Raw genomic sequence first — 26,435 nt, 5'->3', positions numbered from 1 at the left:
TTTTACAGGAAGTTGAAAATAAAAAGGGAATGAAAAAAGGGAATGTTAACTAATTCGAAATATGGTATGGGTTTCATTAATTTTTTCAACAGAACCATCAATTTTAAACCCAAAAAAATAAATGTTTTTTTACAAGAATTGTTCTTGAATTTCATTAATGTAACAAAAACTTTCAAAATTAACAACCCTTGTTAATTGAATTTTTTCATAGATTGCAATTCAATTATGAAAATAGTCCAAAATTATCATATATGAAAACATTTTTCGTGCAATATGCCAGTCTTTTTTTTTCTAAAAATTCCACATGCTCAAACCACCAACTTTATCAAATTTCTCAAAACATCATCGATTACGGGTTATTCCAACTTTACATACCTTTAATTGGCACAAAACTGCTTGTTCTAAATATAAAATTATTTTACAATACGCCGTAGTTTCTGAGATGCTCGGAATCATTTCCATTGTACATACTGGTGGATTCCTTTAATGTTTCCAACAAATACCATGCATGAGCTTAATAATTTGACATAAATTGTGATATTATTTAATTTCATAGCATTTCTAATGAATGTCAACTCTGGGCGACTACACATTATACTAATTATGCAAATCGCTATTCTATCGTTGCAAGTTAGCGGAAAGTAAATTCAACTAGTCCCACTTGTGGGATATATCAGAAGCTTAATGAATGACAAAGATGGTTAAAAGGATTGGATGCAATGATATGTTTACTTTTTAGCAAAGTAAACACTTACAACGCTTTCGTTTTGATTCGCTGCAATTAATGATTATTCAAAAGGAGTAATTTCAGACATTTAATTCAATTGATCGTAAAAAAATATACAACAATGAAAATTTAACTGATTTGATGACTGAAATGTTTCATGCGCAGAAATTGGAAGTTACTGCGGCCGTTGGAATACAGTTACTGATTATCGACATCCCTACGTAATAAAATAGACAGAAGATCAAATTCAAAAAGCCATTTATTTTAAAACTACGGGGCAGTTCAAGGAGAAACAGTCCAAAACACTACCTTTCATCAATAAAATATTATAAAAAACAAAAAAAAATCCAAATATTGAAAAAATCTTTTTCGCCGATTTTCACAAAAGCAACCAAGTCAGTAGCCCATGAAATTTTGGAATTTTCAAGAAAAATTTTTTACTCCAGAAATTAAGGAAATTGATAAATATCTTTTGGGAATTTTTTTCTATTTACTAAAAACGTATCTGGGCCTCTAGTGATTGCGTATTTGTTGATATTTTTGCTAAAAATCACACTGTGAATAGGATTTTACAGAAGTCGAAATAAAAAGGAATGAAAAAGGAATGTTAACTAATTCGAAATATGGTATGGTTTCATTAATTTTTTTCAACAGAACCATCAATTTCTAAACCCAAAAAAATAAATGTTTTTTTACAAGAATTGTTCTTGAATTTCATTAATGTAACAAAAACTTTCAAAATTAACAACCCTTGTTAATTGAATTTTTTCATTGATTGCAATTCAGTTATGAGAATTGTCCAACATTATCATATTTGAAAGCGATTTTCGTGCAATATGCCAGTCTTTTTTTTCTAAAAATTCCAAATACTCAAACTAGCAACTTTATCAAATTTCTCAAAAAATCATCGATTGCGGCTTATTCCAAATTTACATACCTTTAATTGGCACAAAACTGCTTGTTCTAAATATAAAATTATTTTACAATACGCCGTAGTTTCTGAGATGCTCGGAATCATTTCCATTGTACATACTGGTGGATTCCTTTAATGTTTCCAACAAATACCATGCATGAGCTTAATAATTTGACATAAATTGTGATATTATTTAATTTCATAGCATTTCTAATGAATGTCAACTCTGGGCGACTACACATTATACTAATTATGCAAATCGCTATTCTATCGTTGCAAGTGAGCGGAAAGTAAATTCAACTAGTCCCACTTGTGGGATATATCAGAAGCTTCATGAATGACAAAGATGGTAAAAGGGATTGGATGCAATGATATGTTTACTTTTTAGCAAAGTAAACACTTACAACGCTTTCGTTTTGATTCGCTGCAATTAATGATTATTCAAAAGGAGTAATTTCAGACATTTAATTCAATTGATCGTAAAAAAATATACAACAATGAAAATTTAACTGATTTGATGACTGAAATGTTTCATGCGCAGAAATTGGAAGTTACTGCGGCCGTTGGAATACAGTTACTGATTATCGACATCCCTACGTAATAAAATAGACAGAAGATCAAATTCAAAAAGCCATTTATTTTAAAACTACGGGGCAGTTCAAGGAGAAACAGTCCAAAACACTACCTTTCATCAATAAAATATTATAAAAAACAAAAAAAAATCCAAATATTGAAAAAATCTTTTTCGCCGATTTTCACAAAAGCAACCAAGTCAGTAGCCCATGAAATTTTGGAATTTTCAAGAAAAATTTTTTACTCCAGAAATTAAGGAAATTGATAAATATCTTTTGGGAATTTTTTTCTATTTACTAAAAACGTATCTGGGCCTCTAGTGATTGCGTATTTGTTGATATTTTTGCTAAAAATCACACTGTGAATAGGATTTTACAGAAGTCGAAATAAAAAGGAATGAAAAAGGAATGTTAACTAATTCGAAATATGGTATGGTTTCATTAATTTTTTTCAACAGAACCATCAATTTCTAAACCCAAAAAAATAAATGTTTTTTTACAAGAATTGTTCTTGAATTTCATTAATGTAACAAAAACTTTCAAAATTAACAACCCTTGTTAATTGAATTTTTTCATAGATTGCAATTCAATTATGAAAATAGTCCAAAATTATCATATTTGAAAACATTTTTCGTGCAATATGCCAGTCTTTTTTTTTCTAAAAATTCCACATGCTCAAACCACCAACTTTATCAAATTTCTCAAAACATCATCGATTACGGGTTATTCCAACTTTACATACCTTTAATTGGCACAAAACTGCTTGTTCTAAATATAAAATTATTTTACAATACGCCGTAGTTTCTGAGATGCTCGGAATCATTTCCATTGTACATACTGGTGGATTCCTTTAATGTTTCCAACAAATACCATGCATGAGCTTAATAATTTGACATAAATTGTGATATTATTTAATTTCATAGCATTTCTAATGAATGTCAACTCTGGGCGACTACACATTATACGAATTATGCAAATCGCTATTCTATCGTTGCAAGTTAGCGGAAAGTAAATTCAAATAGTCCCACTTGTGGGATATATCAGAAGCTTAATGAATGACAATGATGGTAGAAGGGATTGGATGCAATGATATGTTTACTTTTTATCAAAGTAAACCCTTGCAACGCTTTCGTTTTGATTCGCAGCAATTAATGCTTATTTAAAAGGAGTAATTTCAGACATTTAATTCAATTGATCGTAAAAAAATATACATTGCTGTATATGTATTTGCGAACTAATCTGATCATGTGCGCTCCGTTCGTGATTGCTTATGTCTGTAAATATTCCGGAAAATTAAAACCGAAAATGGGATTTTGCCCAAAAAGTAGAATGAAAAGTATAAGTTTTATTTATGTTTATATAAAATGCTTTCATTAAGTTTTTCATCGGAACTGTCAATATTTTCTGCCAGGAAAGGAATTGATTTTGATGAGATTTGTTCTTGCATTTGCTTTATTTTATACAGCATCTTTCAATTTGAAATGTTTGTTGACGTAGTTTTATTGTTTAGCAAAATGTTACCGTTTTCATTGAAAAATCTGAAGTTCGTTGAACAATAACAATTTTTCCAAAATGACGATTTGTTTTTCTTTTGTTGAATTTTTCATTATCTCAATTTTGGTTAATTTAGGAGTTGGGGACTGAAAATATGTCAAATTGTTTTAACTTTGCCAATGGATATGAATGTCTCTGAAATGGTAATAATATATTATTCACACGTGCATGTAATGTTTTCCAAGTGTTTGTAACGAACCGATGTTATTGTCCATAAATTGGCATTAGTGGACAGCATAAATTGAATTCAGTGTAGCATATGAAAGAATGTGGACAATTGAGGTTGGTTTCTGAACATGATAAGGTTCTGTTTGTTACAGGATCCTTAGCTGGATCTCCGTAGAAACATTCAGGCTCTGAAAGTACGGGAAATTCAGCTACACTTTTGAAGTGAAATTACAAAAATTTTCATACTGTAACATTTTCCATACAAAAGTAGAGTTCCCTTTTTGCAGGTGCAGGTTTTTCCTATGTTATCTATTAATTTAGCATAATTAGGTTTGACATCGGTTTACAAATTTAGGTAAATTACTTGAAAATTTGTGATCACAGACGCCGCATTCGCATTGTTGATTATGTTCACAATGTGCCCCAGGAGGCAGAAAATTTTGATAGCAGTCGTTTCCAATTAAAATAAAGCCAGGTGGGCACGCTCGTGGGCAGCAGATTGGATGACGCCCAGAATAAGTGTCAACATGAATCCAACCTGCTTTACATTGAATGTCGCTAGCCGCATTTGTTACAGAGGAACCGAAAGGGCAAATCGGTTTAACTTCAACATCCGATGGCGGTTTTGGACAGCAAAATCCTAAAATTTAAAATTTTTTTGAATTTTTATTTAAACTCTGTTGTGATTTATTTTGAAATTTACATATGAAGATTACTCTGTCTTAAGTAAGACAATTTTATAATTGTAAAAAGTATTTCAGCTGTTTTGATTATTGCAACAATTATAATTCAAATATTGCATAATTTGAAATAAAGCTTCTGTTCACCTTTAATAACGTTGTCTTCTCTACAATTTCCTTCTTGAATCCAGTTGCTGATTGGCACACAGTAAGAACCAGCAGGACAATCATCTGTGCTTTTTTTATAACTTATTTTACAATAATGGACAGAATTCTTTTTCATCAACGGTTTTCCATAAGGGCAATAATATTCTAAACAACTGAATTTGATAATAATTTCAACGGTTTGCAATTTGAATAAATGAACTCACTCGATGGTTTGCATGTTCCACTAATATTGAAGAATCCAGGTCGGCAATGGCACAAACCTTGGTAACATTGAGTAAATGGCGTCGTGCACTGACGGTCATGATCACAGGGGTCCATCAATTTTTTTGCTTAAAATTTTCACACTGTTTCAACAGATACCTCAACAAAAAAAATAACATGCACACCGTCATAAATACAAGCTCCATCTTTTTCTTTGTACAAATGTTTGCACACGCAAGTGCCATTTACACAAACGGTATGCTTGTCAGCACATTTTTCGATTCTGTAATCGTCATCTTGCTGGCAATGTTCATGTAGTTTTGGATCTTAATAGTAGAAGAAATTAATGGGCTGATCATCAAAAGGTGATTTCTTTTTGTTTTGTTTTTCTTTTAAATTTACATTTCACACAAGAAATATTTGAACCAACGTAATGATATGAATAACCGTTCTGGCAAAGACATCTGTCGAATCGGCATTGGCTGAACTGTTGAAAACATTCACGCTTTGAAGTGCATTCATAGCCAACATGGCCCAACAAAAATCCTTCAAAAGTTGCACTAAACTAATAAATATTTGGAAAAAAGCTAAAGAACAAAATGGAAATTACCTTTGACAAAAATGAACATTGTCATAGCAATCGTAAACAACAATATGATTCGTCTTATCATGATAGTATCTGATTTCAAAAATGCATCTTCCAAAATGGCATGCCTTTTATTTATACGAAATACTATACGCTCTGGTAAAAATAGTGGGCGAACTGGTAGTGAAACAACAATTAAGAGCCAACAAAACAGGAAATACGTAAATAATCATTTTTTCAACTTGATTTTTTTCATTTGTAACAATCACTGCTTCCAGTCACTTTAAATGTTCACTTCTGATTGTTTGAATCCGATTGTATAAAAAGCAATTTCTATTATAACAATTATTCACTATATTACTGTTATTCACAACGTACGCATATGAATAATTCAACTTTTTAATACAGTGAAATACAATAAATTAATGACAACTGTTAAATATATTTCAAAGTGATTTTAATAAACAGCAAGTAAAATAATTTGATAAAGATTCAAAATGAAATGAAACCGCATGCACTGCATCGAGTAATTAATTAGAAAGAACATCTTTTACAAAATAAAATCAGAATAGAACTCTTGAAATGTATAAATTTGAGTCAAAACACACGCACACAAGTGTGTATTTCATGCCCATTAATACATTAATATCAGTCTACTTGATTTTCCTTTTCTTGAAAAGAACATTACAACTGAAAAAATAATATAACATTGAAATTTAACCAAATAAATAAATAAATAAATAAATTCTATTAACATAACAAGCGAAGAAAACTAAAGCAACTAAACACTGATCAAAAATGCTTATCGCTGTTCAAGAAGCATACTGTAAGTGAACAGCAAAAAAATCACATCCATTTCAGCAATCACAATTGTCTTCTCTCGACAAAAATTTTATCAATTCGTTGATTCATTTAATTTCTCAATAAATTTAAAATGACAAATTTTTCTTGTTCATTTAACATTTTGACAACTAAGAAGAAAAAAATCATGATTTTAATTATTTACTTCACAAGAAGAAAAGTACACCAAATCAGTTCTCAAAACATGTACAATTCAAACCAATACATACATTTATTTACATTTTATTCTGCATCAAATATAAGACAGAAACAGCTGATCTCAACTGATAATGTGAACAGCTACAAAATGAAAAGCTAGAATACCTGTGGTGCAATTTTTAATAAAAATATAACATGCTTCTCTTAACATGGGTCATGGACGTTTCTTGCCCTTCTTCAAGTCAGCACCTGCTTCTCCACTGATGCGTAATTTCATTCCTAAAAAAAGAGACCGCTAATTATAAAATTAATTACTTTTCCATATCAACTAGAATCGAAAACGCGACTCACTTTCCAACTGCTTTGCCGCGTACTGTTGCATCCCACATCGTGCAATGATTCCTTCCAAATCAACATCCGAAAAATCAAATGCGGTATGATGCTAAAATAACAAAATCATTATTCAATTATTATTTTCACTTGACATTTGATTTAAAAAAATTAACAAATACTCTTTTCGTCTTTCTCAAAATACGGTAATCGGCGAGCATTCGCTTTAAATCGATATTTTCCACTGACTTGTACAGATCCAAGTCTAAATAAAAAATCATCACGTTAAAAAACAAACTCCCTCAAGTTCAATAAAATAAAAAATCTATTAAAATTCTATAACGAACCGACAGAGTCTAGACGTTTCAAAGAAGACAACGTCGCCACGTCGTCGCTGGATTTATGAAAAGTAGTGTTGCACAATTTTGGCAAATCTTTAATATCTTCATCGTCAGAAGAATAGTTCGTCTCGTTCACTTTCGCTTTGCAATTCATTATAATTCTACACCAGAACCGAATTCACACGTTGTCCAAATGAAAACTCAAATATACTCACAAACGTGCCCGCATCATTGCACGGCGGTACAATGCAGAATCACTGAGACGATTTGTCAAAACGCTCCGAGGTTTATCAAAAGTTGGTATAGGATTGCTTTCAACAACAGCACTCAAAATTTTCTACAAAAAATCATATGTATATGTATACATAAATGTTTTGAATATCATATATTTAACACAATAATTATACTACTACTAATAATAACAAATCTCACTTGTCGGCGAACAATCAAAGTTTTCAACATAGATGAGTAATAATTTCGTATGAAAACTTCATATTGCATACGCTGACTGTTAAGCAAATACTGAAATACCGGTCGCTTTTGGCGATGATACCATCCAACTGAAATATTAATTTTAATAATAATAAAATAATAATCAATTCTTCATCAAAAAACATATAAAACAAAAAACTTATACCTTGCAGTTTGTCGTAAAACTTCACCAATGGACTTCCAAAATAAAAATTGCATTTTGGGTCCAAGATTTTCTTTACAATTTGTTCTTCCTCCTCTTCGTCAGCAAATTTGGGCAAAAATTTCTAAAAGAAAAAAAATTAACACTCTAAATAACAAACTACGAATGCCAAGCCAACATTTCACACAAAAAGCTCTAATTTTAAATGCTATCATTTCGAAACAAATGAAAACTGAAAGATACCCTTAAATGCTTCTTCTGCTCATTCGATAATTTCTTCCAAGATGCAAAGCTGACAATTTCAAAAAATGCCTCGTCCTAAAATCAGTATAACATTTTCCAATATTAAATAAATGTATATACATTTCTTATCCATTTATATGGCAAATCAAAGCTGATATCATTGTAAAGAAAGGGATAATTTGGCTGCAACGATTGGGGCTTCTTATTTGTCACATCTTCGCCAGTTACTTCCACATACAACGGTGTATGTGAGCTCAAAGAGCTAGAGCTAAAATGTGAAAAGACAATCACTGAGGAACAGAACATAATACTTTCAATCGCATGCACAACAACTGCACGCACACTTAATGATAATAATAAATTTCAAAAAATCAAAAACTTTTACATTTAACAACATAATTCTATATTACAGATATTTATAAAATATATATTCCAAGAAAAAGACTTTCACAGATCAAAATAGTTCTTAACAGAAAAAATATGAAAAGCTTAATGTGATTCGTTTAAAAAAATTTTTTCTTACATTACATACTATTAAATATGAATAATAAATCACGTACCATCCTTGATTGTTATTCATTTCAAGAACTGAAACGATAAATGCAACTATCCAAATCAACGGTCACAATCGGCACTGCAGATCATAATACGAATACTGTATCTAAAGAAGTAATGAGGTATAATTTGATAATACTTCCTTTGTTAATTACCGAGAAAAATCCTTCACATAACAGGAATGCTGCATTGCAAAACTTTATTTTGTTATTTAAAATGTTTTATTATTACCATTTTTTCCTGAAAAATTAATAATGAACTGAAATATAAGCATGCAACGGTTTAAAATATATCATCCAGTATCAATGCAACTCTTGTGAAGACATATATGCTTAAAACGGCGGATTTAATTTAAATTTACATTATTTGATACATTGAAACGGCATTACATAGTCAAAATTAATTTATTAAAGTAAATAAATTAATGATAAATTCGAATTTATCACTTCTTTAGCATCGAATTATTAGGAGAACTGACGTTGCTGCAAAGTCAAACAGAATTTGCCATATAAAATTAAACAAAATCACATTTCAAATTATTAGTATATGAATTGAAATCTCACTGAATATGTTAGCGGCAAGTGCAGACTGTTTAAAGAACGCGTAAGCCCAGTATTAAAATACCAATAAAAAATTATTTACTAAAAATTGACTCTATAGCAGAAATTCTATTATATTTATAATATTTCAAACTTTTTAAAATATTGCTGTCTGAATAGCAAAATCGTTTATTACCTGTTCTAGAAATACTTTTTATTATTTAAAATGCAAAATACTCTACCCGTTAAGCGTATTTATTGCTTCACTCTACTCCACGTTGATAATTTTATTCAGCAAAAATGAAGGAAAGTATGTGGAATATTAATGAATTATTAAATCATTAAATAAAAAATATAATGAAAGAATATTTTTGATTTCATTTATATTAACCTTTAACAGTTATGATTTGTTAATAATTAGATAACTTATTGGGCAAGTAATTTATAACTGCTGCTCATTAAATAACTCATAAAAAGCTGTTTAAATTGCAATTTCCTTGGATGATGACTTTTATTACTGACATTTCAGTTTCAAGCTTCTAGTTGACCGCTTTCTAGAGAATAAACAGTAATTATTTGATTTAGCTATTGAATGTAAATGATTGAACTAACCGACGTTGTTTTCCTTGAGCATTGTTGAAAAATAAAACTGGATAAATAAGAAATTGGCTGTTTAGCAGTTAGGAAATTGCATTATACGTTTTAGCGATCAAGTTCAAGGATGAATTCTATTCTAATTTTTGTAGGAATAATTTAAAGCTGTAAAATTAATATCAAACTTGAAATGGTTTTCTGCAGCCCGCAAAAACCAGCTCAATATATCAAATTTTGTGCGTTAAAAAGTGCAAAAATTAAAAACTATGGCAATTGTCCAGTCAACTTTATTTCTGTTATTCTATACTGTACTAAACAAAGTTCAATGAATTGCAAAGCCTCAGCTGAACTAATTTAAATAAGCTTACGTTGATAGCATAAGATACAAGAAATGAACTAGCAGTGCTTATGCACCTGACATCGCTAGTTTTAGGCTCCAGTTTACAGTCTACGGGACGCGTCGGATAAGCCGACGCCATTGCCTAGTTTAGATTAATCATCACATCAGCAACGAAATCTTCCACTAAGCTGTTTGATTATAGATTTACTAGCACAGAGGTGCAAGAAAGCGTACAAAACTTGATCCGTCGTTTTATTCATGTTTAAAAACAACTCAGAGTCAACAATGACCGCCTGCAAGCAATTCAAGCTTCCTACTGACCGCATAGCCAACAGCACAGAGTCGCTTAATGCAACCGCAGCTGCTGCATATAATCCTTTCCTAATTAGTTGCCGGTCATCTGCATTAGCCATGTTGTGCCAATATACAAATCAAGGTGCTAAGTAGTTCACAGATTACCGGCTTGCATTTCCGCATAAACACCATAAACAGTATCAAAGGAAAAGTTCTGACTTAGTGAAGGCAAAAATTATTGTGAAATATTTTCTTTCAATAGAGCAATACATGATGCTATTGATCACTGTATGTAAGAAACTGCAATGACACTTGTACACAATTAAAAATCACTGTATTCAAGCATTTAACCATTTAGCCTTTGCAAATATTTTGTTTCCTAGTTACATTTATAAAACTGAAGCAATGTTTCCATCTTCTACGTTTTCCCATTTCAAAGGAACGAAATCAACAGCTTTATTAAAAAATAAAGTGGCGCTTTTCTTTTCCCATACTTTAAATGAAATTTATAAATTCAGTGAAAAACGAACGTATTTTATTTTACTTGATTTTGTGTATTTATTTTAATTTATTTCATGTTAATATTAATAGTTTTATTTGAATTTATTTTAATATCAAATTAATTAATTAATTAATTCATTCATTCATTCATTCATTTGAATTTGTATATTTTATGTTCACATTAGCACTTTAAATATAATACATTCCTTAGCTTATATTAAATGCTATAAATGTAAAGGAATCATTAAAAAACAGACAAATACTGATTAATTATTCAAAAGTTACTAATAAATCAGTTAATAAAAGTCGATATGAAAGTTAAACTTCATGAAACCTAACCTAACATCGTAATTTGTTTATTTTTTTAATAAATTTGTAAAATAAAACCACAAAAAATTAAAAGGGGATAAAACATGTAACATCAGCATGCAAGCAAGTTTATTGAAGTGAAAAATAGAATATTAGTGGTAAATTAAGGCGTGTTGTTTTATGTTGAAATTTTGCTTGACTTGTCAGAAATGCCGGACAGTTCAATTTATGATCTATTAATAAGAATAAGAAGAAAATAATGTCTGCTTAACAAAATAGCCAGAGAAAGGGTTTTTGTTTATTTATGAAACTTGCAAGTTCCATGCAACTTGTAGTACTGCTGTCCGTTTATGAAACGGAATTGAAAATCGAACAAACGGACAGGATGAGGTTGAACGATTTGACAACCACAACGAAAGTGTTACATGTTTGCAGAGAAACGCAATCCAAATGTGCCAATGGTTGAAGTGCTGTTAAAATCGCACGCGCGGCGTTAAGCAAGTGCCAGTTTAGTATTGGAAGGAAGACAAGCTTATTCGCAATGTCAACAATTGAGGTGCAAAAGCGTTTGTTTTGCCGGACAAGCGTCAGACTGGGTTTCACGCTGGTCGATCGTTGGGCAAACAAAAGCACACTGGTATTGTCAAGTGGCGACCGAATGCCAACCAAATACTATAGCTGACGACCACCCTATAGCTATGATTAAGCTTAGCAGTTAATTCAGTCTAGACTATTCAAGCGTTCAGGGAGCATGTAAAGTCAACAAGATTCGACCCTTTGCTAACTTCCTATTCTTGAAAATCGTCTAATACGGTCTGTTGGCTGTCTCTCATCCGAGTTAAGAGACAAATTCCATAAAGGTAGCCGATGTCAAGTGCTTAAAGCTTCAGTGCTTATCCTGAAGTCAAACCTGCTGACACGCCTATATAAGCATGGCCAGACTAAGAGTAAATGACACTAAACACCATAACAATAATTTGAAGAATTGTTGAACTTGGCTTAACAAAAAACATTCATACACTACACATTCATTCGTTCATTACGTTTGAGCTACAGTAATTCAGCTAATTAAACGTTTCACATCACACCTGTCACACAGAACTAAGTAAAAAAGCAAACTTTTATTACTTTCACCTCAGACCAATGAGCATGCTGAAAATGCAGTCAACTATCAGTCAGTCTTTATTTCAAAGTTGCATACACTTTTATAATTTGGAAGTCTGATTGAAAGGGCATTGCACTTAGCTAAATGGAAACTCCAAACTTTTTTTATAATGAACATTTCCAGCCAGTCATTTATTGTATAATGCAATTGCGATCTTGTTTCTTCTCAATGAATAACAGTTTTCATGAAGTTTGCTATAATGCTCGACGTGAACAACTCACAAGAATTTAGGAAAAAAACTTATTATACTGAGTCAGCTAAAGCATATCAGAGCAATTCCGTGCATTTTGAGCATTAACTTCAGTTATTCAGGGAAAATGCCTTTGTGAAGAACATCTTAGTACTTGTGTTAAAAATGCATTTCATGTGCATTATATTTCATTTGTCTGTTCAAAGTCTGTTTGAATAATTCAAATTAATTGATAAAGAAAAGCATTTCAATCTATTCATAGACAGCAAAAGTTAAAATAGTAAACCACGTCTACAACCGCAATACATCTTTCTGTTAAAAAAATTTGACAGAAACGTTTTATTGCCTTCAGTCATTGCATAAAATTTGAGCTGTATAGACCTCATTTACTTGTTACTACATATGTAGGACATTGTGGACAAATAATTGAATTCTTTTAAATGATTGCAGAAACACTGTACTGATACTGTTAGAACTATTTCATGCTTCTTGAAACTGGTTATTCTTTTCAAAAGCTGTCACTTTTAAATTAAATGCTGCGAATTATTCATTGTTATAAGCGTATAATTTTAAGAAGTATCGATCTGCTTCATTAAAAAAAGAGCATCTATTTGCTTAACAACTATAACAGCAAAAAGAAAAATTGCAAATAGATAATGACATGATTAGCAAACAAAGATTAACCAGCAGTTTTTTTGCGTTTTAAAATATTTCAGTTCAATGTAATTTTAAACAGTTTAAATTTAAATCATTTTTATTGAACTACATTATTATTATTAGAATTTAAAGTTGAAGTATAGCTCAACAATACTCTAATGTACTTGACAGAATATTGCGTTTTATGATGCTTTATAAATATATTAAATTGAAAATTTATTACTGTTGTGTTGCAAATCTAATATCAAATTTTTAAAATTCGGTTACATTACTCTTACTAATACATTTATTTAACATAAAGTAAATCATATAACTTTCACATGTTCAATAAAGTTGAATGGAAAAAATTGCAGTAAAAATTACTGAAAAAAATTTCACAGAGAATATTTTAAAAGAAAACAACTTCGTATAAAAGGAAGTGAACAACGCAACGTGTACAGCCAATAAAGTGATCCATTGAGGCATTTGAAGGGATCTTGAAGAATTAAAAGGTCCTTGATCAGCCGTGTGACCTTAGCCGGCTGTTAATTATAGATCTCAGTGTCGTTAATACCTCTTCAGTCAGACGACATCCCGCTGACCTTAACACCTTGTCGGTAAGCGCAAAAGTGCCGCCTGCTTATTTCTAATCATTTCAGCTTATCTATAATAAACAATTTTCTACTTGATTGCATTAAGACTTTTAATGTTTATGTCTTCATGAATTTATGGCTGACTGTGCAAGAAACGTCCTAATCCGCTCATCGAAGGAAATCATCTTCTATTTCAGTCAAAAAGAATGAATGTGAAAAGCCGGTCGTGACCCTTTTCCGCTCCTCTCTTCATTATAATATAGTCAGCATGAAACATTCTTTTACGTTTAAAGCGCAGCCCTGGTGAACATTTCTGCCCACTTAGAGTTATAATAAGCAAAAACATGCGTTTTGCATATGTTCATCACTATTGCTCCACCTTTACATCGTGCACTATGACAAACTAGGAGGAGTCGAGCATCAGCTGTGGACTAATCAGGCGGAAGCAGAGCAACGATTGGCCAACTGACTTTAGGTTGAACCAATAGAAAGTGAGAAAATTAACACCTCTTTATCCATCACTTTCCGGTCATGTAACCACTTATCGAGTTCGGTCAAATTGAACTGCAAAGGTGACATTTGTGCTTTATCTTTCTCATCGTCATCAGTCTTGTCAAGTTTGTGTCAGTTATTACACATTCTTTGAGAAGCGAGCAATTTGAAATTATGAATTTTTTCTCGAGTATACCTTATTCATATTGGGTTACCTCAAATGAACAGATGAAATCATACATGGATATTTGTCAAGCAAATCGAATTCCAAAAGGTCCCTATACATCCAGTTTGAGAAACGCATCTACAGCATTTTCCATTGACAACATTCTATCCTCAACCAAAGTACCAATATCAAATGCTGATTTGATAAATGCTTCTCGTATGCAGCCCTGTTTTGTACCTATGACAGCTTTGCCGTGGTCAACAACCAGTTTTTACCCATCTCCTGAAGTTTATGGTAAGTGATATGCATGTTTTTAGCATTCAAAATTCACTTTAAAATACTTTTAGGGTTGAAAAATACAAATGCAATAGCGGCTGCATCTGTCATGCCATTTCACAGGTTCTTATCACCAACACTACTTCCAGGCGCGCTGCCCTTATCTAATAGGAGGAAACGACGTCACAGAACCATTTTCAGTGAAGAACAGCTTGTTGAATTGGAAACAACTTTTCAAAAAACCCATTATCCAGATGTCTTACTTCGAGAGCAACTTGCAATGAAAACAGATTTAAAAGAAGAACGAGTTGAAGTATTTTTTGTAAAATATTTGAATTAATAAATAAGCATTTTACATTTATTAATTAAGGTTTGGTTCAAAAATCGCCGTGCAAAATGGCGTAAGCAGAAACGTGAGGAGAATGAAGCGAAGAAAAAATGCATGAATTTGTCCAATTCTCATGATGTAGATGAAGTAAAATCAGAATGTCAATCAGTAGAAGAACTCGGTTCTAAAGCTGATGATCGTTCTTCACGATCATCAGGCCACTTGGATGACGTCTGCGTAGACGACAGTTCTTATTGTAGTGACGGTGAATTGTCAGCCACATAAAAAGTAGTCTTTTTTGTAAAATGTTGGAATTTCCCAATGGATCATTCCACCCGGAACATCTGCTAACTCTGCTTGTCATCTGATCAGAAGATAAAAATATTTGTTTTAAATTGAAGCTTTTAATGTATAGAAAATTCAATAGAAGTTGGTGAATGAAAAAAAAAACAAGCACTGATCTACTTGTATGTTCATTTTTTAAAGCCTACTGTAAATTTTCTGACTTTGATATGAAATGCATTGCAAAAACACGAACAAACATTTTCCCAGTGTTCATTCCTGAGGTGAAATAAAACTTTTGTTGAAATCTTCCAGATTTTTTCCATGTTTACATGACCGAAGTGCGCTGAGAGGGAAGTGGTTAGCAAGCGTGAAAAGTGCAAGCCGGTTCAGTGACTATGTATTTAACTTTGTTTTCATCGCAGTGTGAAACACATTAGACCACTGAATTGACCGTTGACAATTCCTCTTTGTCGATGTACCGAGACAATGTATTGAGTCAAGTTTGCTGAGTAAACGGGTTCCGACTTCTGGATGTGCCTAAATCTTCTTTTACCCTTCCATTAACTAGAATGAACGTGACGAATGATAATCCGCCGCTGTCTTACATGCTCTTACCAGCTTGGAAAGCAAATGCGTGACAGTTTTTACTAGTTTCTAGTTCTGCATCGCTTATTCTAAATAGTCAAGCTTTGACTAATCTGGACCACTTTCTTTCAAAAATGCGCATTTAGCTGATGTAATATGCAGCACATTTGTTTAAATCTATATGACAATATTAAATCACTAAAATGTATGTATTAACCAGTAGAGACAATATGAAATACTGCTGAAGGAAAATTAAAGCTTAAATTGCCAATTATTATAATACTTTTGCAGCAAAAAAGCTAATGGCTATTTAAAACTGCCGTCATCATTATAGTAAAAATACTAAATCAGGTCAGGGATAATTGCTCTATGCTTTCTGAAAAATCTGTTTCCTACATTATGAAATTATGCGCATTTTAATAATGCAAATATTTAAGTTTCATTCGTAACTTTAACTGTAAAAGCGGGAAAGGCAGATTGAAAACATTTTTTAATTTTACTTTGAAAATAGTGCTGTTATAAAAGAGCATAATTGTTGATTAGCAAAAAGTTTGCTGAAAATAAAGATTTTTGACTGAAATAAAATTTGAAAATTCTTACGACAGAAAACCAGCTGCGCCTTATGAACAGCTATTTAATGCAGAATTTGAAATGCAATAAAACATGAAATATATCAAATGTATCAGTTATATATCAAACTATTTTCCACTATTTTAACAAAATAGAAGCCAGTCATTTATTAAATTAACCTCGAAATTTTGTCCATTTTACTGTTTCTGCTAGATCAAAGTATATCTTAAGTTGAAATTATTTATTATAAAAACAAGATTAGTTTAGCAGTAATGGAATGTATTACTGATTTACTTTTGTCATTAAATTTTTAATGTAACAGGCCATTTCGAAAAAAAACATTTTTGAATAAGATTTGAAATGCTGCATAATAAGTCATTTTGAATTTACAAAAGAGAGTTTCGATTGATAGCAAAGATCATAAATCATCGAATGCACGTATTTAAATTTTAAATTTGCTGAGTGTAATTAACGCTTGTTAAATTAGGAAATCAAAAGACCACTGTTAACGTATTTGCAGTTAACTATTTCCAACAGTACTTAAATGAACGTTGAAATTTCATTAATTGCAAAGTTTGTCTTTTTTAATTTAAAGGGGTGGTACTCTTTATGACTTGTCAAACGTAATTTCAGTTTAGATATCAAAATTTTGTTCTTAGATGAAATGCTAATCACAATTTAATCAACTAACACACTTTTTCTGTAAATACCTGTTGAAACAGTAAAATAATAACAAGTGAAAAATTTGTTCGTTTCTGAAGTGATTTTGCAAAGCATGACAACCATGTAAAGTTCGAAGTGACATTTAAATTCAAAGAAATTTTAATTCAAATTTTATTTACCTATTTATAATTAAAGTACTGCGTTTTTTAATTTTCAAAGAAAGCCTATATATAAAGTTTAAAATGCATTTTTATTTGAATTCTGACTTAAACGTTTGAACAAAATGCAAATCATAGCTACATATTTGTGCATGTTGAACACAAATCTTTTCATGTTGAACATAAATGTCCAACTAAAACTAAATGACATATATTTATAATGGAATTCTTAAATTTATAATGTAATAGTATTAACTACAGTAGAAAACATATCATTTTTATGAAATCTGTGAATCACTTTTGCTTTGATAGTGTATTTAAAATGTTTGTTGAGAGCTCCAGGTAGATATATTTGCTTGACTGATTGGAAGTTTTCAATTTAAACATTGCAAATAGAAAAAGAAACCCTGAAGGTGTTTACTTGTGTGGTTTCGTGAAAAACAGACTACCGAACACTTAAACTTGACGCCAGCTAGACAATCGTTAAGCAAAAGAAGAGTTTAATTCAAGGTTACATTGACAGCATTGACAACTTTGGAATGCATCCGATTAGCCTAATTGGCACGATGAAATCGTTTAGAAACTTCAAAGTTATTAGTATATAAGTGAAGTTTTGTCGAAAAGCGTCAACAACAAATTGGCATAAGTGTCAAGAAGCAGTAGTGAAGCTAAAGATGATGAGCAGAAAGTCTTACCGCCTTGATGGCGGCGTCCTTGACGAAGTCGTGCCTTTCTGTAGTTATTTTATCATTAATCGGTAATGTTCTTGGCCTGTTGCCGATTTTCAATGATGCGTGACTAGAAAATGACCGTTAACTGTACAAATGGCTGTCCCCCATTTGTTAACTGATGCAATTGTATGACTATAGTGAACTAAGCCTATCGAGGCAAAACTTAAAAGAAGCAGGTGGCTAGGAAAAACTAATAATACTAAATTGCATTTGGGGCAAGTTATAAAACAGTCATACTTTGGTTGTTATATACTTTTTGATTGTCAAAAATAATTTAATTTTGCACCATTGCTTTATGGTCAGCATTTTAAATAAGAGAATAAGTTCTTTCCAAAGAGAGCAGGCAGTGAAAAGTAAAAATTGTTTTACAAGCAAATATGAATTTAGCACACTTTGTTTTAGCACAAATATTTTAACAAGTTGATTCCAGTAATCAGTTCAGATAGAAAATTTTAATTTAACAACAACAAGTTTCTTTCACTGTCTTAATGGACACGTCTTGCTTGATTATCTTACCAACTTTCAAAATAAATCGTACAATCATTCCTGTCGCTGGCCTGTCAACTGTCTACTAATCCGTTTAAATGCCAGAAGAACATTGTTGTGACATTGTCCCCAATATGAAGATACTAGATTGATTTGATTGTCAGGTGACAGACACTGAAACGTATTAAAATCATTTTGCTAGTGTCGCTTTTCAAGTGTCAAGGCGATGAACGACTGATCTTATCATAGAGTATGTATGTTGCCAGTTACACAAATCTTAAAGTGAATAACGAAACAGAAATTCCTACGCATATTATTTAAAAAAGTACAGCAATATTCGGTCAATTTAAAGAAAACATATTAAAAAAAACTTTCATTTAAATATTAATAAATGCATCGTGTGCTCAGAAAAATGCGGCTGTGAACTTCAAGAGCATAAAGATGTTGTAATAATCTTTTAAAATAGGACACATCTTCAATGTTTTGACAGCTCTCTTTACGAACTCCTAAATGAAGGTCACATTTTAATTTGGTATTCTGCTTTCACACCTTTTTAATAAGAAACGTTGCCCTTACTACAAATTAAAATACAAAATCCTTACTAGCTAGTTTTCAAGCAGTACTATTGATTTCTGATGCTCAAATGCTAATTATATTCAGAGGTCATGAATTTCTGAAAATTCAACATGAAATTTGCATAATTAATGTAAAGTAATAAAAATGCACTTCTAATATAAACAGAGTTGGTTTGGGGCTATGGAATCATTCCTTTGTTGAGCATTTTATCATTAAATGACCATGCTCACATGATAATAGCACAGTTGAGTTTGCTTGGAACTCTTTCATCGCTTTTCAAGAAAAACAATTATTACAAATCTCATAAACAAGTATGGATGAGAAAACTGCTTTTAGCTTATTAAAGTTAAGAATCTATCTGAATAGCGTGTGAATTTTTTAAAATTAGAACAGTTTTATAATTTAAATGAAAATCTGGAAATTCTTTTTGAATGTTTTCCTAACATCTGTTATTTTCCGCCCTCTTAAATCCTTTGCATGCATAATAATATTGTGTATTTAGTGAGAACTCTATGCATTTACCCGGAACGCATGTATTTTAGTAAATTTCAGTAAGAACAAATTGAATTTGTAACGACTCTGTTCCTTTTCTTTGAAATACTTATAATTCTATCAGATTTTTATAATGTTTCTCAAAGTGAGTAAAGTTGAACTAACGGGCGATAATTAATCGAAATCAAGGATTGAATGTAAATTATTAACTGTTTCTATTTCATCCTAATTTGGTGCTTTTATTTTGATATGAGAAAAAATTCAAGAAAAATTACAATATGGTTCATGTTCATTTATCTTGTTTTTGAGAATAGCCATCTGAATTGCAAATACACATGAAAATTAGTTGATTTTGGCAATCTTACTGTATGTAAAATGATTAGTTTTGTATTGCGCCAGCGCGTGTGAAATGAGCAGCTGTATTTGGCTTGTCTTTAGTTTCCTTCTAGCACGTTTAAATACAAGAAAGTGTCATATTCTTGTTTTGCAATAAGAAAAGTCCAACTTTGAAAGTGATAATTTTTGCAGTAGATCCATGTGTCACTAAAAGATTAAATATTTGATTTCTTTGTATAAGCACTCTTGGTGATCAATAACACCTTAATAATAACGGTCGGACGACACCGTTGTTTACCCCAGATAGACTTAATTGACTGACACAGCATTTGTTGGGTTCTTGACAGAAAAATAAACGTTAATATTGGTAGAGCGTTTGTTTCCGTTTGCATCTGTCACCATAGACCACCAACAAAGAACTTTTTTTATTTAGCGCAGTCAGTTTGACCGAAAGAATGACCTTTGCAAAGGGTAATACTAAAGAATAGAGAAAGCTGTATGTGAAGCCGCATTGAAACAGTTTGCTTCCATTGTTGTCACCCTTGAGGGTGGGCCATTGAATCAGTGTCAGAAAATGAGTTTGTCTGAATGCTAACAATTAAAGCTACCTTACAACATGATAAGAAACACAGCTCTGTTAAATATACAGAGACGCGATGACGCTGTTTTCCAAATAGGCTCTGCCGTCGCAATTGTTATTCCTCAAGCGTCAGCACGCAATATTAACTTAAACCTCAACAAAGTTCTTCAAAACTGAATTTCAAACGGAGCATGACACGCACTGGTGCAATGTCTGCACAAGCAATGTTTGAACAAAATGTATGCAAAGGCTAAACACTAGCCGTTAATCATTGAAAAATATGTACCACATGCAAATTTTTCAACCTGACTGAGAAAATTAAATTAATTTAAAAATTTTACATAATATATAGATAATCAACAAAGAATTACTGGCTAAATATAATTTAATTTGCATGATTTTTATCCACTTTATCATGTTTTTCAATCTTACGGTTCATAGAAATAGCCAGCATACTGTAAACTTATTTTTAATATATGAATTTCCAGCAATTATGTATGCTTTTATATAATGTAAAATGAATTATTAGCTAAAAAATTGAACAGAAAAAGAACTTTCAAAAATTTTTTTACTGAAAAGGGTTACTTGTAGAAAATGCTAAAAATTTATTTCTAGACCTAAGACACTCAGCAACTTGGAACCTGCAAAAAAATTTTCTTTTTTCACTTATTCTTCACTTCAAAAATTGTTTCTCTTATAAAATCAAATCAAATCAAATCAACAGACAAGCTAAATGTACATTCTTTTATTCTTTTAGATACTGTATTGCACAAAACTAAAATATTCCAGTAAATGTTACGCAAATTTAAAGTAAACATTCAAAATTTTTTGAAGATTCCCAGTGATACAATTGGATTCTTTAATTAATGTATTATAAAACAGATGACGCCATATTTTCACAAAACATAGGTTTATGTCATTTGCATGGCATAAACAATTATTTATTATGCTTTAAGTATTGGCAAATGTAAAACAGATTCATTCACTTAATTAATCACTGTTCATCGCCATTTGCATCTTTATCATTATTTAAATCACACTATCATCAACAACAGTCTGTAAATGAATTCATGCGTGAGTTCAGCAACAGCTTATCACTGCTATTTGCATTGTTTACATAAATCATCATAAATAGCTGCATCTACTCTGCAATTTCATGCCATGCTATATTCACCAGTAATGTTATTTTATTAATACTGAGTAAAGATACTGAAAAGTATCATCATCATCTACGATGTTCATTAAAAAATGAAATTTAATTATAAATTAATCAAAAATGATCAGTAGTTATTGAACTCGACAACTTTATGTATATATATATATATATATATATACATGAGCTTCCAGTAATTATGTATATATATATATATATATTAAATTGTAATATTCGTCTATTTAAATGGGATTTTCTCGCTTTATTTTTTTAAAATTCTTCACATTTCTTGCTCTGTTTTAATTTACTTTAATTTACAATTTTTTCCAAGTTATACGAATCAACAAAAATGCGATTACTTACTTATATGTCCATACTGTCGATAAAAGTAATAACTACTGGTGGTAATTTGATGCAATTTGTTTCTGAGATCTCAGCATACTGACTAACAAAAGTCATCGTTGTTTACCGTTCAAATGCATAAATAATCTTTGCATCTGTCTTAAAACCGTTTCAGCTTCTTTCTTCTTATCACAAAATAAATAATACTAAAGATAACACAACTATTTGCATAATAAGCAAATAGAGTAGACATGATAATATTTTGCTTATGAATGTGCACATCTTTCTTTATGCGTGTGAAAATTAGTTTTCTTCTACTTCTAGTTTTCTTTGACATTATTAATAAAATTTAACAAATGCAACTTATTATTATTGCACACTGTTAAAATGCAGCGATGAGTGTAATTAATGTTTCGATGCATTCAATAAAGAAAACGTCTCTTCCAAAAAAGTATACTAAAAATTTTCTATAAAAACTTGCTAGGGTTAAAGTCTGTGATCAGTAGAATTTTTTGAAAGTTTAGTTAATTACAGAATAAATGATAGTTTCACATATAATCAAAAGTTTTTATTTTAGTAGTTGTAGAGCTACATATGCTAAACTGCTTTTTATAATATGCACAAAAAATGCATCAAATTTCTAACCAATTCATCGCAATCAAGCGTCACAGTACTAAAAATATAAAATTTCAGGTACAAATCTAGCTTCAGATGTTCAAGAAAATTTGATAATTTTTCAGAATAAAATAGCATATTTGGTGCATATTTTACATTGATTTCAAATGAGCAGTTTAACAAAAAAATGCAACACATGGTTTTAATGAAATTTTCTGATACTATTGTTTGTAAATAAAAACTTGCAATAATCACAGCATATAACTGATCAAAATCAGATAGTTTTCAGCATGATAAAATATATCAAAATAAGAGGAATATCAATTCTAACAATTGAAGTATATAACACTTCACAACATACAACATAGCTTTGCTTTTGTTGTATTCAATAATAATGAGTAAAAGTTATGAACAACACACACACACACAAAACATAACACTAATACATACATGGAAATATTCCTTGAAACTATGATTCAACAATAACTGCATATAAATAATACAAATATCACAAATCAACCATAATATAAGATAACTATAATTTAACACTAAAAAAATAACAAAATGCATTGTAAAGAAAGTAATAAGCCAAAAATTGTTGAGATTTCACATAACTTCCTGCTCACTGAAGGTAGTTGCTTCACAAAGCTTTGCGAAGAAGAGCTACTAATGCTGCACTGAATAATCCTAAAAATTGAATTTTGCAAACTAAGCAACGGGATATTTTTCAAAAGTTTGAACCTGTTGCTGGTAGAGTTATCAGCCAAGATAAAACAATGTTGCGAAAAGTTGCGAAGTTTACTTTTTTCCTCCATCGCAGCAATCCCACAAACACTACTGATCCAATTTTGCAGTGCGTTGTACTAATGGGCAATCCTAATTTGCTCGCAAACAGTACTGTAAATGCGGATCCTAATTCCACACAAAATCCACTAAATTTGATAGAATTAATAAAATTATGAAATTACAAACAACAAGCTGACTTGGACTTACCTAATCGCGTTCAGCTCAGTCAGTCCTTCACCAACTGTATAAATGACACGATGTCCAAGAACCCACAAACCAATCACCATTCCTGCAGCGCCATAAAGTAGCAGCCAAATTGTTGGTCCTTCATCATCACTGTACACTGAGTTGGTATGATAAAGCATCCAAATACTTATTAGAGGGGCAATTGCGTTGCTAAACATCAATTCCAAATATCAGTGAAAAACTTTAGATTTGAAAAATGCAAAAGTCACACCTAACATCGTTGCCTCCGTGAGCAAAACCACCAAAGCAAGCGCTGAAAATTTGCAAGAAATTGAACAGTTTTATGCACTGAGATTCTTCTTTCGTTTCAGGTTTGAAAAAATTTTTAATCTATATAATTACAAAAAATGTAGGATTATAGGAAAGATAGTAAGTTAGTTACTTGAGTTATGCAATTTACTCGCTCATCTTCAATTTCAGTTTCTTTTTCAAGAGGTTGTTCTAAAATTGAACATTAACAGCAAAAAATATAACAAAGTAAAACTGAAAATCAAGCAGTATGCCAACAGCAATTTGTACTCTACCGTTTTCTTTAGGCAAGACATATGCTACAGGACAAATTTTGCAATCTTCCAAATGTACGCTATCTAAATAATAAGAGTTAAAACAGTAATCACAGACTGTTTGTTAGTAACTTGCTTGTTATGCTTTTTTTTAATTTAGGCGCTACATAAAAACGAATTACCAAAGCTACAATTAGAGCAATTCCAATGCTAATAATGCATATGCCATACAATGGTATCTTGTCAAAATATAACACTAAAAAGTGAGGTTAAAAATTCAATTTTAGATAATCAAGAACATACTTTCTGTGCCGTCGTAGAATATAGAAAATATGTTAATACTAACAGTGAAAAAATACAGATAGGGTAAAATTTTCAGTCCAGCATTGAATTGGTCATCCTAAAAATTGAATTGCTAATTTGTTTTGCAATGGTAGCATAAAATAGTACCTGTTTCAAAACTAGTAAGTTTATAAGGAGATAAAAAAACGAAGTGATGCATCCTGATAGAACTGGTGATAAAAACCAAGAAGCCACTAAAAGCACACATTTACAGCAAAAACTCTTGCAATGGCTTGACAAAAAAACATAATTTAATAACTTCTTATAAAATATTTTTTGCAGTTAATAAAAATCTGCATCCAATAATGAGTATAAATGAATGAGGAAAAAATACCTATATATCCTATATTTGACCATCGTATTCCATTTAGACCCCGTAAGACCAATGAATATCCAATTGTAGCGCCAACAATGCTGTGAGTCGTTGATACTGGAAGTTTGAACAGTGTAGCCATCATGAGCCATCCTGCGCAACCTACAGTAAATGATAATTATTGAATTTCTGAAATGCAAAATTGATGAACTTATTAATTGAAATAAGAATTCAGAAAAGTTTTCAAAAAAATATGAACAAAAAAACTGAATTCTTTTTACGATAGCTTAAATCTTGAAAGAATTTCATTTAAAAATTAATATTCCAAACTAGCATTGTGAAAGCATAGTCAGTTGCAAAATTTACCTGAAAGCGTAGACAGCTGACCTATCATTAGTTCTTTTTCACTCTGATTATAAACAGACACATCCACAACGCCAGTTCTAATTGTATTCGCAACTTTATATCCTAAATAAATTTTTGGTTCAATAATAATAATAATAATAATAATAATAATGGATATGTTAGATCAAGTTGATCAAAGAAGATGTTTATATATGCTGACTTTATTTCAAATTATGCAGTTGTGATCCATTATTATGCGATTTGTCATTACATGTTCTGATAATTTAAGCGATGCAAAAAAACAAGAAGTGTTTCGCATAAATGTTTCATTAAAGATTTTACAAAATTAAATTATTTCTTGAATTAAACTAAATGAATTTGTCACAGTTTATTTATTAATATTAAAATTATTTTTTCAAGCTTGTAAAATGCATGTGGAGAAAGTTGATTTTGCAATAGTGCATTGTTCAAGAAACGTAATCATTAAAGCAAATAATTAAATGCTTCTTGATTTTTTCTGTTCAACTTATTATTATGTTTAAATGATAGAAACAGATCCTTACAAATAAACAAGAAAACAAACAAACAAACAAACAAACAAACAAATAAATAAATAAATAAATAAATAAAATATATATTATTACCTAACAAAATTGCACCACATGTTTCAACAAGAGTTGCTAGACAGTATGCTTGTCGTAAAGTGAGCACTTTTGAACCGACGCTGGTACCAAAGGAATTCGCAGTATCGTTGGCTCCAATGGCGAAGGAAAGCACTAATGCTATGAAAAAAGCAACGACAACAACCCAGAGCAAATCAGTCATGTTATTCTGAATGTGCAAGTCACTTCTTTGTGCTTTTGTTGTTGCTCAGTTCAAAAAATTTCACTCTTGTATTGTCAGATGCAGCAATGATGATGAATACCTTTATTGTACAAAGGTAGCTTCGTCTCTGAAAAATAAAAACAAATAAATATTATTTATCATCGCATTAGTCATTGCATTCTTAAACATATTCTCGAATATAAAAGGGGGGGGGGGAAATATGAATATAAATATATATAGATGTGCGTTCGTGCTTCCCGAAAAAGAAGAATAAAAATAAAGAAATGATGAATAATATTTTAAAGCAGCACAGTCTTTATAAAACAGCAGAACAATAAATATGATGATGATGAATTATAGCATCGTACTATTATTTGCTCGATGACTCTGCAACTGCATTCAGAAAATA

The 26,435-nt window shown here is 30.9% G+C and overlaps 4 protein-coding genes across 4 annotated transcripts; 1 reads left to right on the top strand and 3 right to left on the bottom strand.

The window, feature by feature from the left end:
• Positions 1-3,970: 3,970 nt before the first annotated feature.
• Tsp_07962 (conserved hypothetical protein) lies at positions 3,971-10,557 on the bottom strand. The gene is made up of 14 exons (XM_003373316.1): positions 10,353-10,557; positions 9,823-9,859; positions 8,237-8,384; positions 8,117-8,191; positions 7,902-7,997; positions 7,455-7,576; positions 7,246-7,292; positions 7,081-7,163; positions 6,920-7,010; positions 5,594-5,725; positions 5,169-5,309; positions 4,986-5,111; positions 4,762-4,926; positions 3,971-4,122 (listed from the first exon to the last, which is right to left on the bottom strand). The coding sequence occupies exons 1-14, from the start codon at positions 10,555-10,557 to the stop codon at positions 3,971-3,973; spliced, it is 1,620 nt and encodes a 539-aa protein (XP_003373364.1).
• A 3,941-nt stretch (positions 10,558-14,498) lies between these two features.
• Positions 14,499-15,379, top strand: Tsp_07961 (homeobox protein goosecoid). The gene is made up of 3 exons (XM_003373315.1): positions 14,499-14,784; positions 14,838-15,079; positions 15,137-15,379. The coding sequence occupies exons 1-3, from the start codon at positions 14,499-14,501 to the stop codon at positions 15,377-15,379; spliced, it is 771 nt and encodes a 256-aa protein (XP_003373363.1).
• A 4,715-nt stretch (positions 15,380-20,094) lies between these two features.
• Tsp_07960 (hypothetical protein) lies at positions 20,095-21,010 on the bottom strand. Its single transcript, XM_003373314.1, has 2 exons — positions 20,989-21,010; positions 20,095-20,183 (listed from the first exon to the last, which is right to left on the bottom strand). The coding sequence occupies exons 1-2, from the start codon at positions 21,008-21,010 to the stop codon at positions 20,095-20,097; spliced, it is 111 nt and encodes a 36-aa protein (XP_003373362.1).
• Positions 21,011-22,456: 1,446 nt separating this feature from the next.
• Positions 22,457-26,026, bottom strand: Tsp_07959 (sodium-dependent phosphate transporter 1-A). Its single transcript, XM_003373313.1, has 11 exons — positions 25,846-26,026; positions 25,223-25,324; positions 24,878-25,018; positions 24,223-24,285; positions 24,099-24,139; positions 23,910-24,028; positions 23,660-23,848; positions 23,469-23,598; positions 23,282-23,343; positions 22,697-22,724; positions 22,457-22,507 (listed from the first exon to the last, which is right to left on the bottom strand). The coding sequence occupies exons 1-11, from the start codon at positions 26,024-26,026 to the stop codon at positions 22,457-22,459; spliced, it is 1,107 nt and encodes a 368-aa protein (XP_003373361.1).
• Positions 26,027-26,435: the final 409 nt, after the last annotated feature.

The sequence above is a fragment of the Trichinella spiralis genome (assembly GCF_000181795.1).
Source record: "Trichinella spiralis strain ISS 195 chromosome Unknown Scfld6, whole genome shotgun sequence".
Taxonomy (NCBI): domain Eukaryota; kingdom Metazoa; phylum Nematoda; class Enoplea; order Trichinellida; family Trichinellidae; genus Trichinella; species Trichinella spiralis.
Note: the sequence above shows the minus strand (reverse complement) of the source record. Positions and strands in the feature narration are given on the sequence as shown.

Coding starts and splice junctions, on each gene's coding strand:
- Tsp_07962 (XM_003373316.1), bottom strand. CDS start 10,557: ATGGCTAATGCAGATGACCGGCAACTAATTAGGAAAGGATTATATGCA. Junction 7,998..8,116: donor AGCAGAAGAAGCATTTAAGG/GTATCTTTCAGT, acceptor TTTTTCTTTTAG/AAATTTTTGCCCAAATTTGC. Junction 7,011..7,080: donor TTTTGAGAAAGACGAAAAGA/GTATTTGTTAAT, acceptor TTGTTATTTTAG/CATCATACCGCATTTGATTT.
- Tsp_07961 (XM_003373315.1), top strand. CDS start 14,499: ATGAATTTTTTCTCGAGTATACCTTATTCATATTGGGTTACCTCAAAT. Junction 14,785..14,837: donor CCCATCTCCTGAAGTTTATG/GTAAGTGATATG, acceptor AAATACTTTTAG/GGTTGAAAAATACAAATGCA. Junction 15,080..15,136: donor TAAAAGAAGAACGAGTTGAA/GTATTTTTTGTA, acceptor TTATTAATTAAG/GTTTGGTTCAAAAATCGCCG.
- Tsp_07960 (XM_003373314.1), bottom strand. CDS start 21,010: ATGCTGGCTATTTCTATGAACC. Junction 20,184..20,988: donor GCTGGCTATTTCTATGAACC/GTAAGATTGAAA, acceptor TTAATCTTTTAG/TGACACATGGATCTACTGCA.
- Tsp_07959 (XM_003373313.1), bottom strand. CDS start 26,026: ATGACTGATTTGCTCTGGGTTGTTGTCGTTGCTTTTTTCATAGCATTA. Junction 25,019..25,222: donor TCAGCTGTCTACGCTTTCAG/GTAAATTTTGCA, acceptor CATTTACTGTAG/GTTGCGCAGGATGGCTCATG. Junction 23,344..23,468: donor TGCTGCGATGGAGGAAAAAA/GTAAACTTCGCA, acceptor AGGATTATTCAG/TGCAGCATTAGTAGCTCTTC.